Raw genomic sequence first — 13,753 nt, forward strand, 5'->3', positions numbered from 1 at the left:
AACATTTCAAAATGTATACTAATATTATTTTACAATTACTAATTAAGATGTTTGGGTATTTTGTTTGGTTTTGTCATTATGCTCCAAATTGCACTTTATCCAGAAAATGAATAGGTATAAAATATCTAACCATACAAATATATAAATATCTTTTACAATTACACAAAATTCTGCCTTCCCAGAGTGGTGGCTTTACCCATTTGGAAAATATATACAAATTCCTACTCCTGTCCAAACTCACAGTTGTGATATATATCAGAAGTAAAATAGAGGAACATACGAATAAAAACTCACAAATTGCACCTGTTCTCATATTTACTTACAATATATATCAGCAGTAAAAGAGAAGGACTTACTAATAAAAACTCACAAATTGCACCTGTTGTCATATATTTACTTACAATATATCAGAAGTAAAATAGAAGGACTTACTAATGAAAACTCACAAATTGCACTATCATACGTTTACTAAAGATATATATCAGAAGTAAAATAAATTGACTTACTACTGAAAACTCACAAATTGCACTTGTTGTCATATATTTACTTACACTATATATCAGAAGTAAAATAGGACTTACTAATGAAAACTCACAAATTGCACTATCATACGTTTACTAAAGATATATATCAGAAGTAAAATAAATTGACTTACTACTGAAAACTCACAAATTGCACTTGTTGTCATATATTTACTTACAATATATATCAGAATTAAAATAGATTGACTTACTACTGAAAACTCACAAATTGCACCTGTTGTCATATATTTACTTACAATATATATCAGAAGTAAAATAGGACTTACTAATGAAAACTCACAAATTGCACCTGTTGTCATATATTTACTTACAATATATATCAGAATTAAACTAGAACTTACAAATGAAAACTCACAAATTGCACCTGTTGTCATATATTTACTTACAATATATATCAGAAGTAAAATAGGACTTACTAATGAAAACTCACAAATTGCACCTGTTGTCATATATTTACTTACACTATATATCAGAAGTAAAATAGGACTTACTAATGAAAACTCACAAATTGCACTATCATACGTTTACTAAAGATATATATCAGAATTCAGAAGTAAAATAAATTGACTTACTACTGAAAACTCACAAATTGCACCTGTTGTCATATATTTACTTACAATATATATCAGAAGTAAAATAGATTGACTTACTACTGAAAACTCACAAATTGCACCTGTTGTCTTACATTGATGTCTTAATAATTGACTTACTATATCCAACCTCAGGTTTTGGATATCATAACTTAGTTCAGATTATTTACAGGGTAAAAAATGAATGTAGGTAAGTCAGAAGTAATTTTGTTTTCATAATTCCATTACAGCTATGCTAAAAAGAAACTAATCTTAAAATTACAGTTCTTTCATTTAAAGGGACATTTCAGTCAAAATTGAAATACATTTAGACAAATTACATATTTGGATAGAACCATATTTACAATGTACATGTATTGGCTAAAATGCTTCTAGTAAAAGTTATCACTGTTTTAGTGTTAACATTTTTCTCTATGTGCACGTGAAGCATAGCTAGATATTCTTAGTGAGCCAGCATTATAAATACCGCAGCTGCTCAAAGCACTAGTGGGGTTTGTATCATGTCAGCAATTAACAAATTGAATTATTAGCAGATGCTACAAACACCTTAGGTTCCCTGAGCAAATGCTGTGTTTAAAATGGTGATGCATGAAGAATACTTAAATACACTTTTGAAACAGCTTAAGCTGTTATTAGAAGCATTTTTGCTAATACATATTCCAAAAATGCTTCTATTCAAAACTGAAATGCATCCACGTGGATTCCAATTTTGGCTGGAATGTTCTTTTTTTTCTTTTAAATATTTAGGTATCACATTACACTCTTAAAGGGACACGAAACACAAAATTTTACTTTCACGATTTCGGTAGAACATACAATTTTAAACAACTTTCCAGTTTACTTCTATTATAAAATGTGCTTTGATCTCTTGGTATTATTTGTTGAAGGAGCAGCAATGCATTGCTGGTTTCTAACTGAACACATGGGGTGAGCCAATGACAGTAAGCATATATATACAGCCACCAATCAGAAGCTAGCACCCAGATGCTTTGCTGGTCCTGAGCTTACCCAGATAAACTCATCAACAAAGGTTAACAAGAGAAGGAAGCAAATTAAGTAATATAAGTAAAGTGGAAAGTTGTTTAAAATTGTATGCTCTGTCTGAAGCATGAATGTCTAATTATTAATGTACTGTCCTTTTAAATATGAGATCCCTGATCTCAGTATGTTTGTAGGGCAGTCATATTATTTATAGAAAACTCAGAAAACTTTTGGAAAACTACCAACTATCGTAACAAGTTCCCCACTCTATTTTACCAATTTATACATTATTAGTATCACATAAAGGGATGATTGCTTTTAATCAGCTTGTGGCTGGATGGTGGGGGGCCGCAAAGCAGAACATACAGTGAACTTAGATGCCATTGCAGAAAATACAGCATGTCTGCAGAAAGAACAGAACCCATGCAAGTACTGTTGCTGCTTTAACTTTGCAGCTCTGCTCCACATTAGACAGTTCTCTTCAAACAGAGTTGTGCTCTGGTTGCACTGTGCAGTTTTCCTTAACACAGTGCATCCAAAGCAAAGTGCTGTTTGAAGTTAACAGTCATATATGCAGTAGCGCTGCAAAGCAGCAGTGCATTGATTATTTACTGGCTCTTTTTTCAAACCCTCTCCTAGCCTTTCCCAGTCTGCAAAGATGTTTGTTCTGAATGTAAGACGTTCTTATGAGCATTGCACCTCTTTCATTACTACATTTCTATGTTAGACCAAGAGAAAAGGAAACAAATTTATTCAAGAGACGTTTTACAGTTTCATTTTTTTTTTGTCTGCAGCTAATTTGCAATGCAATTTTCAACTACTGCACTATATTATAAAACATTAAAAATGGTTATATTCTTTAGTTAACCAACACATTGCAATTGAACTGGTGCTTTAGTGTAACTTTAGTGTAACTTAAAATTGAATCTTACTTAAAATTACCTGCAGAAAAACTTTCACTTAAAAAAATCTCATCGCAGAAAGTGAAAAAAAGTTCTGCCTCTGGGGGGGGGGCAGATATGATGAGGTGACAGATATCACACTAAGAATGAGGAGTAGATGGGTCTGAGTGGCAGCAAATGCTTGTAGTTAGTATTCTTAAGAATATACTGATTTACTTAATCTGGTTTGTCCTAAAATAAAGGGTCTGTGGTTCAAATGGCATATTTGTTAACTAAGATGTGTAACCGCTCAGTAAATCTTACAATTAGCATGTTTTTTTTTCTTGTCAAAAGATGATTTGATAAAACTTTAGTTGTTTTGCAATATATTCTTAGTAAAAAGAAAATGTATGCTCATCTCTTTTGTTGACAAAAAAGCTCCACCCTTCAAAACATTATTAAATTATTTGCACGCACACATGTTGTTGGAGCAGGCAGATGTTAAATGTGATATGGTAAAAAGAGTTTCTAGAAAAATGTGAACCATGTTTGCCTGAACTCCCTGTGCCAATTAGACACAGAATAATAATTCCCTGTAATTCTGCAGAACAGCTCTATGGACACTGGAGATTAAAGAGATGTGGTGCACTTGCGAGTACTGGCAGAGACAGAGGACTGTTGTAATCACAGCTGAGTAGACCACGTGTTTCTCTCCCCTCTCTATCTTCTGGCAAGGTTTTTTGCTTTGTTTTGTTTTTCATTTTTTCTTTTATGTTATTTATGTTATGGATTTATTTGTAATATAATTTGGCTAGAATGCAGATGTACTCATGAGGATAGGGATTTTTTGCAATCTTTGATATATATATATTTGTTGCTTTCTGTGCTGTTATGACAGGAGATTTATTTTTTTCTATGACTTCTGTATGTACATCTAAGTATTAAATAAAGAAAAAGAAAAAAAAATTGTGTCTAAGCATAAGGTTAAATTGCTTACATTTTGAAGTGATTGTACTTTCATGGACATACCTGAAACTTTTAGGGTTTGATTCTGAGACTTACACTCACCGGCCACTTTATTAGGTACACCTGTTCAATTTCTTGGTAACACAAATTGCTAATCAGCCAATTACATGGCAGCAACTCAATGCATTTAGGCATCTCAACATGGTGAAGATGACTTGCTGAAGTCCAAACCCAGCATCAGAATGGGGAAGAAAGGGGATTTAAGTGACTTTATTTGTGGCATGGTTGTTGGTGCCAGGCAGGCTGGTCTGAGTATTTAATAAAGTGCTGATCTACTGGAATTTTCACGCACAACCATCTGTAGGGTTTACAGGGAATGGTCTAAAAAAGAGAAAATATCTAGTGAGCGGCAGTTGTGTGGACGACAATGCCTTGTTGATGTCAGAGGAGAATGGGGCAGACTGGTTCAAGATGATAGAAAAGCAACAGTAACTCAAATAACCACTCGTTACAACCAAGGTATGCAGAATACCATCTCTGAACGCACAACACGTCAAATATTGAAGCAGATGGGCTAAAGCAGCAGAAGACCACACCGGGTTCCACTCCTGTCAGCTAAGAAGAGGAAACTGAAGCTACAATTCACACAGGCTCACCAAAATTGGACATTAGAAGATTGGAAAAATGTTGCCTGGTCTGATAAGCCTCAATTTCAGCTGCAACATTCAGATGGTAGGGTCAGAATTTGGCATAAACAACATGAAACCATGGATCCATCCTGCCTTGTATCAACGGTTCAGGCTAGTGTTGGAGGTGTAATGGTGTGGGGGATATTTTCTTGGCACACTTTGGGCACCTTAGTACCAATTGAGCATTGTTTGAGTATTGTTGCTGACCCTGTCAATCCCTTTATGGTTTCTTGAACATGAAAATGAGTCCACTGTACTCCAATGGCCTCCACAGTCACCAGATCTGAATCCAATAGAGCACCTTTGGGATGTGGTGAAACGGGATATTCACATCATGGATATGCAGCTGACAAATCTGCAGCAACTGCGTGATGCTATCATGTCAATATGGACCAAAATGTCTGAGGAATGTTTCTAACACCTTGTTGAATATATGACATGAAGAATTAAGGCAGTTCTGAGGGCAAATGGGGTCAACTCCAGTACTAGCAAGGTGTACCTAATAAAGTGGCCGGTGTGTGTACATTACTATTTCTCAGGGCTATAGAGGTCCGTATTAAATTACTGACAAGAAAGTCATGCTAAAGTATTGTGTCACTTTTTGTACTGTAGCACAGGGGTCAGCAACCTTGGGCCCCTAGATGTTTTGGAATTACATTTACCGTGATGCTCAGATAGCCTCAGCATCATGGGAAATGTAGTTCCAAAACATCTGGGGGCCCAAGGTTGCTCACCCCTGCTGTAGCACAAAATGCAGGACCATAGGGGAGCTTGAAAATGTGTAATTAGAATTACTATCCCAATGATTTAACATTCAAATGTTACAATGAAAACAAGTTAAATATATTTAAAAGTACATTTGTGTTTTCCTTATAAAACATATAAACACTGATCACACCCTAGTTTCAAGTGTATTGATTGCACTTCTATCACAGAAAGCTGGGAATTAATCAAAATGAATGAAACAAGCTAAGCAAGAATTAAAGTATGAAACAAACTTCAGTAGACAACAGCAGTATATGCCAATAGCTTGGGGCAGTATTGGAGAGTTGTCAAGTTACTGCACAAAGCCAAAGCAAACTGGATGAAAATCATATAAGACTATCATTTTATTTTTTTCAAGTTGAGTTCTCATATTCTATTAAAAAACATAATTTTTTTCTTTCACACTACTTTTAAATTATATTAGATTTTATCATTTCAATTAATCATTGATGATACTAAACTATTAATGATTAGCTACTTATTACCATTAACCAGTTATTTCAGATTATACTTATTCTTAATCATTTACAAATGTAATAATTATGTGTTAAAAGCAGAACTATTCAGCATTACTAACTTTCTGAAGCAAAAAAATATGTCTGAGAAAAATTTACATTGTTATTCATTAACAAATGTAATAGTAAGTCTTTGTAGCCTAACCGATCCTGAAAAGTATGTTATTCTCATAACCCATATAAATTCCAAGAACTATTAAAGGGACATAAAACCACAATGTTTTATTTTACTTCTATTATAAAATGAGCTTCTTTCTCAAAGTATTCTTTGTTATAGAGAGCATACCTAGGTAGGTAAGGTTCGTGTGTCTGGAGCACTAAATGGCAGAAAACACTGCTGCCATCTAGTGCTCTTGCAAATGTATAATATTGTTAAAAGTATCCTTATAAAACTGCCTCCATATTTAATGTTCCAGACAGGTGCACACTATGGAGCTTACTACCTGCTTTTCAACAAAGGACGCAAAGAGAAAGAGAAAATGTAATACCATAATTAAATTGGATAAATAAACAAGTAAATAAATAATTGTATGCACTATCTGAATCATGAAAGAAGCATTTTGAGTTTCATGTTCCTTTAAGTGATAAATATCTCAAATTCCCTATATGAACTAATTCCTACATTGCTAAATAAGTGAAGCAATAGATAAAGGACCAGTAAATAAGGGATTTGCACAGTGAGATACCAAAAAGATAACAAGGTAACATTTGTTAGGACAAATATACACAATAGCACACATTTTACTTACCAAATCATATTCTTTTGGCACCTTAATCATCAAGGTTTTGCATCCATGGTTATTAGACTGAATGATGGTGACTTTATTTTGACTCTGTAAGTTGATGGTGCGAATTATTGTGCAGCTAATATCCAATACTTTGATAATATGTTGTGGGTATATTTGTATTAAAACGCTGCATGTAGGTTCTTTTGGACCCCGCCATTCTTGTGCTGCCAAAACAAACAAAACAAAAAACACGTCATAATAATTTTCTTATTCAACAGTCTTAAACGTATAATCACTAGTCAGATTGTTAATGAAGATTTAATTTATAATCTCAAAAGCATAACCATAACAGAAATAAATTATCAAATGTTTGAAAACCAAACAATTTCAGCTAGTTATTGTTATCCTTTATTTGAATAGCACTGCAAAATGCCATAGTGCTGACAATTCCGTAGTAATAAATTTACTGTCAAATTTTTAAATACCAAAAATAGATGGGTGAAAACATATAAAGTTATAGAGCTCCATTTATCAAGTTGCAGATGCAGATTTAGAGCTCCTTCAGTGCATGAGCGAGCCTGCACCTTATAGTTAAAAAGCCCTGCTTCCTAACCTATACGCCACCTCTTAGCTACAGATTAAAATCACGCTGAAATAATATGACCAGGGTGATTGACAGCCCCTGCTCACTTGCAAACAGCCACTTGTGCAATGTTAAATGTAGGCAGCTTATTGCTACTCGCTGCCCGAGATGCCTGGCGGACAGGTTCACAGAAGCGAACCTTGTCCGTCTGGACTTTCTTAAATGGCACTCATAGAGGGAAGTTGTATAGATCACTATGATGACTTTGCTTTACTCTTTATATATAAAAAAAAAAAAAAAAAAGAGTATGAAGTTTCTAAGCCACTAAAAATGACTAATCCATACTTCATCAGCTTTCAGAGGAAATAAATAAATCAAACAATACATTCTGCATGAGCAAACACTGGTATCTAAAGAGAGAATTCACTATAAGGGCTAGATTACAAGTGGCGCTCTAATTAGATACAGGGTATTTCTCAGAGTTTTGTGCGCGGCAATGATAGCACATGTAATACGAGTTGAAAGTAAATGTGTTCGCTTGATCGCAGTTGGATTTAACGTGTGTCAGGTTAACGTGACTACAGAGCTCTGGTTGACTGATAGGCGAGGAAAAAAAAATCGCACAAAGCACACCAAAATAAATTTAACAGTATAGTAACACTCATATTAACACTGCCTGATAAAAAAATTATTGAAAATAAAAGTTATAAGGGCTTAAAAAGATGAGGTCTCAGGCATTATAAAAAAAAAGTCAGGCAAAGGGCTTTAACATAGAGATACATACATATACATGTCTAAATATGTATATGTATGTATATATAAATGTATATATGTGTGAACATATGTATTTATATGTTTATACTGTATGTATTTACCGACATGTATATATTGAAATATTTTTTACCAAAAAAAAAAAAATATATATATATATATATATATATATATACATAAATATTTATTAAATAATAAATATATAGAACATATTCTTCAATGTGAAGAACATTGGGATGTGAAATATTCATATTTCATGTCAGATTTTACGCCTCTGAATAAATTGCGATCGGATTAGCGCATGAGTATGGGTGTTAGTTTATTTTGCTGTATGCGTAGTCCATTGAAGTCTATGGGATAATACGTTAACACAGTCGTGATATTCGAAGTTCCCCTTTTTGCACGCGTTGACTTTTCGCTAGTGTGCTAACTTTTTACTTTCAACTCATAATATGAGCGCAACCCAAATCTTGCAAAAAGCCTCCATCTAGCAAAGTTAACAAAGGAGCGCTAAATAGCGATCCACTCATAATCTAGCCCTAAATGTGATTTAGAGAGTACCAAAAATGAAAAGGGTTCTACGATTCAATGTAAATACAAAGTAAGAAGCACAGTTATGTTTGTATTTAACAAGCCATCACACTAAATATTTTTGAGACAGATAACTGGTGAGTACCATCCTCTGGGAAAATAAATGTGTATGGAGTTGATGGTTTCAACTATGGAGACAAAAGTGCACTTTGTACTTTACTTGCTGTGATTTCGTATTGCAGACATACCTGAGGATATGTGCTTTACTTGCTGTGATCTCATATTGCAGACATACCTGAGGATATGTGCTTTACTTGCTGTGATCTCATATTGCAGACATACCTGAGGATATGTGCTTTACTTGCTGTGATCTCATATTGCAGACATACCTGAGGATATGTGCTTTACTTGCTGTGATCTCATATTGCAGACATGCCTGAGGATATGTGCTTTACTTGCTGTGATCTTATATTGCAGACATGCCTGAGGATATGTGCTTTACTTGCTATGATCTGATATTGAAGACATGCCTGAGGATATGTGCTTTACTTGCTGTGATCTCATATTGCAGACATGCCTGAGGATATGTGCTTTACTTGCTGTGATCTCATATTGCAGACATGCCTGAGGATATGTGCTTTACTTGCTGTGATCTCATATTGCAGACATGCCTGAGGATATGTGCTTTACTTGCTGTGGTCTCATATTGCGACATGCCTGAGGATATGTGCTTTACTTGCTGTGATCTCATATTGCAGACATGCCTGAGTATATATGCTTTACTTGCTGTGATCTCATATTGCAGACATGCATTAGGATATGTGCTTTATTTGCTGTGATCTCATATTGCAGACATGCCTGAGGATATGTGTTTACTTGCTGTGATCTCATATTGCAGACATGCCTGAGGATATGTGCTTTACTTGCTGTGATCTCATATTGCAGACATGCCTGAGGATATGTGCTTTACTTGCTGTGATCTCATATTGCAGACATGCCTGAGGATATGTGCTTTACTTGCTGTGATCTCATATTGCAGACATGCCAGAGGATATGTACTTTACTTGCTGTGATCTCATATTGCAGAAATGCCTGAGGATATGTACTTTACTTGCTGTGATCTCATATTGCAGACATGCCTAAGGATATGTGCTTTACTTGCTGTGATCTCATATTGCAGACATGCCTGAGGATATGTGCTTTACTTGCTGTGATCTGATATTGCAGACATGCCTGAGGATATGTGCTTTACTTGCTGTGATCTCATATTGCAGACATGCCTGAGGATATGTGCTTTACTTGCTGTGATCTCATATTGCAGACATGCCTCGGGATATGTGCTTTACTTGCTGTGATCTCATATTGCAGACATGCCTGAGGATATGTGCTTTACTTGCTGTGATCTGATATTGCAGACATGCCTGAGCATATGTGCTTTACCTGCTGTGATCTCATATTGCAGACATGCCTGAGGATATGTACTTTACTTGCTGTGATCTCATATTGCAGACATGCCTGAGGATATGTGCTTTATTTGCTGTGATCTCATATTGCAGACATGCCTGAGGATATGTGCTTTACTTGCTGTGATCTGATATTGCAGACATGCCTGAGGATATGTGCTTTACTTGCTGTGATCTCATATTGCAGACATGCCAGAGGATATGTACTTTACTTGCTGTGATCTCATATTGCAGACATGCCTGAGGATATGTACTTTACTTGCTGTGATCTCATATTGCAGACATGCCAGAGGATATGTACTTTACTTGCTGTGATCTGATATTGCAGACATGCCTGAGGATATGTGCTTTACTTGCTGTGATCTCATATTGCAGACATGCCTGAGGATAAGTGCTTTACTTGCTGTGATCTAATATTGCAGACATGCCTGAGGATATGTGCTTTACTTGCTGTGATCTTATATTGCAGACATACCTGAGGATATGTGCTTTACTTGCTGTGATCTCATATTGCAGACATGCCTGAGGATATGTGCTTTACTTGCTGTGATCTCATATTGCAGACATGCCTGAGGATATGTGCTTTACTTGCTGTGATCTCATATTGCAGACATGCCTGAGGATATGTGCTTTACTTGCTGTGATCTCATATTGCAGACATGCCTGAGGATATGTGCTTTACTTGCTGTGATCTCATATTGCAGACATACCTGAGGATATGTGCTTTATTTGCTGTGATCTCATATTGCAGACATGCCTGAGGATATGTGCTTTACTTGCTGTGATCTCATATTGCAGACATGCCTCGGGATATGTGCTTTACTTGCTGGGATATCATATTGCAGACATACCTGAGGATATGTGCTTTACTTGCTGTGATCTGATATTGCAGACATGCCTGAGGATATGTGCTTTACTTGCTGTGATCTGATATTGCAGACATGCCTGAGGATATGTGCTTTACTTGCTGTGATCTCATATTGCAGACATGCCTGAGGATATGTGCTTTACTTGCTGTGATCTCATATTGCAGACATGCCTGAGGATATGTGCTTTACTTGCTGTGATCTCATATTGCAGACATGCCTCGGGATATGTGCTTTACTTGCTGTGATCTCATATTGCAGACATGCCTGAGGATATGTGTTTTACTTGCTGTGATCTGATATTGCAGACATGCCTGAGGATATGTGCTTTACTTGCTGTGATCTCATATTGCAGACATGCCTGAGGATATGTGCTTTACTTGCTGTGATCTCATATTGCAGACATGCCTGAGGATATGTGCTTTACTTGCTGTGATCTCATATTGCAGACATGCCTCGGGATATGTGGTTTACTTGCTGTGATCTCATATTGCAGACATGCCTGAGGATATGTGCTTTACCTGCTGTGATCTCATATTGCAGACATGCCTGAGGATATGTGCTTTACTTGCTGTGATCTCATATTGCAGACATGCCTGAGGATATGTGCTTTACTTGCTGTGATCTCATATTGCAGACATGCCTGAGGATATGTGCTTTACTTGCTGTGGTCTCATATTGCAGACATGCCAGAGGATATGTACTTTACTTGCTGTGATCTCATATTGCAGACATGCCTGAGGATATGTACTTTACTTGCTGTGATCTCATATTGCAGACATGCCAGAGGATATGTACTTTACTTGCTGTGATCTAATATTGCAGACATGCCTGAGGATATGTGCTTTACTTCCTGTGATCTCATATTGCAAACATGCCTGAGGATATGTGCTTTACTTGCTGTGATCTAATATTGCAGACATGCCTGAGGATATGTGCTTTACTTGCTGTGATCTCATATTGCAGACATACATGAGGATATGTGCTTTACTTGCTGTGATCTCATATTGCAGACATGCCTGAGGATATGTGCTTTACTTGCTGTGATCTCATATTGCAGACATGCCTGAGGATATGTGCTTTACTTGCTGTGATCTCATATAGCAGACATGCCTGAGGATATGTGCTTTACTTGCTGTGATCTCATATTGCAGACATGCCTGAGGATATGTGCTTTACTTGCTGTGATCTCATATTGCAGACATGCCTGAGGATATGTGCTTTACTTGCTGTGATCTCATATTGCAGACATGCCTGAAGATGTGCGCGTTACTTGCTGTGATCTCATATTGCAGACATGCCTGAGGATATGTGCTTTACTTGCTGTGATCTGATATTGCAGACATGCCTGAGGATATGTGCTTTACTTGCTGTGATCTGATATTGCAGACATGCCTGAGAAAATGTGCTTTACTTGCTGTGATCTGATATTGCAGACATGCCTGAGGATATGTGCGTTATTTGCTGTGATCTTGTATTGCAGACATGCCTGAGGATATGTGCTTTACTTGCTGTGATCTCATATTGCAGACATGCCTGAGGATATGTGTTTTACTTGTTGTGATCTGATATTGCAGACATGCCTGAGGATATGTGCTTTACTTGCTGTGATCTCATATTGCAGACATGCCTGAGGATATGTGCTTTACTTGCTGTGATCTCAAATTGCAGACATGCCTGAGGATATGTGCTTTACTTGCTGTGATCTCATATTGCAGACATGCCTGAGGATATGTGCTTTACTTGCTGTGATCTGATATTGCAGACATGCCTGAGGATATGTGCTTTCCTTGCTGTGATCTCATATTGCAGACATGCCTGAGGATATGTGCTTTACTTGCTGTGATCTCATATTGCAGACATGCCTGAGGATATGTGTTTTAATTGCTGTGATCTGATATTGCAGACATGCCTGAGGATATGTGCTTTACTTGCTGTGATCTCATATTGCAGACATGCCTGAAGATGTGCGCGTTACTTGCTGTGATCTCATATTGCAGACATGCCTGAGGATATGTGCTTTACTTGCTGTGATCTGATATTGCAGACATGCCTGAGGATATGTGCTTTACTTGCTGTGATCTGATATTGCAGACATGCCTGAGGATATGTGCTTTACTTGCTGTGATCTGATATTGCAGACATGCCTGAGAATATGTGCTTTACTTGCTGTGATCTGATATTGCAGACATGCCTGAGGATATGTGCATTATTTGCTGTGATCTTGTATTGCAGACATGCCTGAGGATATGTGCTTTACTTGCTGTGATCTCATATTGCAGACATGCCTGAGGATATGTGTTTTACTTGTTGTGATCTGATATTGCAGACATGCCTGAGGATATGTGCTTTACTTGCTGTGATCTCATATTGCAGACATGCCTGAGGATATGTGCTTTACTTGCTGTGATCTCATATTGCAGACATGCCTGAGGATATGTGCTTTACTTGCTGTGATCTCATATTGCAGACATGCCTGAGGATATGTGCTTTACTTGCTGTGATCTGATATTGCAGACATGCCTGAGGATATGTGCTTTACTTGCTGTGATCTGATATTGCAGACATGCCTGAGGATATGTGCTTTACTTGCTGTGATCTGATATTGCAGACATGCCTGAGGATATGTGCTTTACTTGCTGTGATCTGATATTGCAGACATGCCTGAGGATATGTGCTTTACTTGCTGTGATCTCATATTGCAGACATGCCTGAGGATATGTGTTTTACTTGCTGTGATCTCATATTGCAGACATGCCTGAGGATATGTGCTTTACTTGCTGTGATCTCATATTGCAGACATGCCTGAGGATTTGTGCTTTGCTTGCTGTGATCTCATATTGCAGACATTCCTGAGGATATGTGCTTTACTTGCTGTGATC

At 36.7% G+C, this 13,753-nt stretch overlaps 1 protein-coding gene across 1 annotated transcript in view; it reads right to left on the minus strand.

Annotated features, from left to right (window-relative positions):
- The window catches only part of LOC128663307 (dual oxidase 1-like), a 485,563-nt gene that overhangs the window by 167,140 nt on the left and 304,670 nt on the right, over positions 1 to 13,753 (minus strand). The window contains exon 17 of the mRNA XM_053717572.1: positions 6,679 to 6,881. Within this exon, the coding sequence (XP_053573547.1) occupies positions 6,679 to 6,881 (203 nt within the window). The remainder of the gene's footprint in view (positions 1 to 6,678; positions 6,882 to 13,753) is intronic.

This window comes from Bombina bombina, chromosome 6, assembly GCF_027579735.1.
Source record: "Bombina bombina isolate aBomBom1 chromosome 6, aBomBom1.pri, whole genome shotgun sequence".
NCBI lineage: Eukaryota > Metazoa > Chordata > Amphibia > Anura > Bombinatoridae > Bombina > Bombina bombina.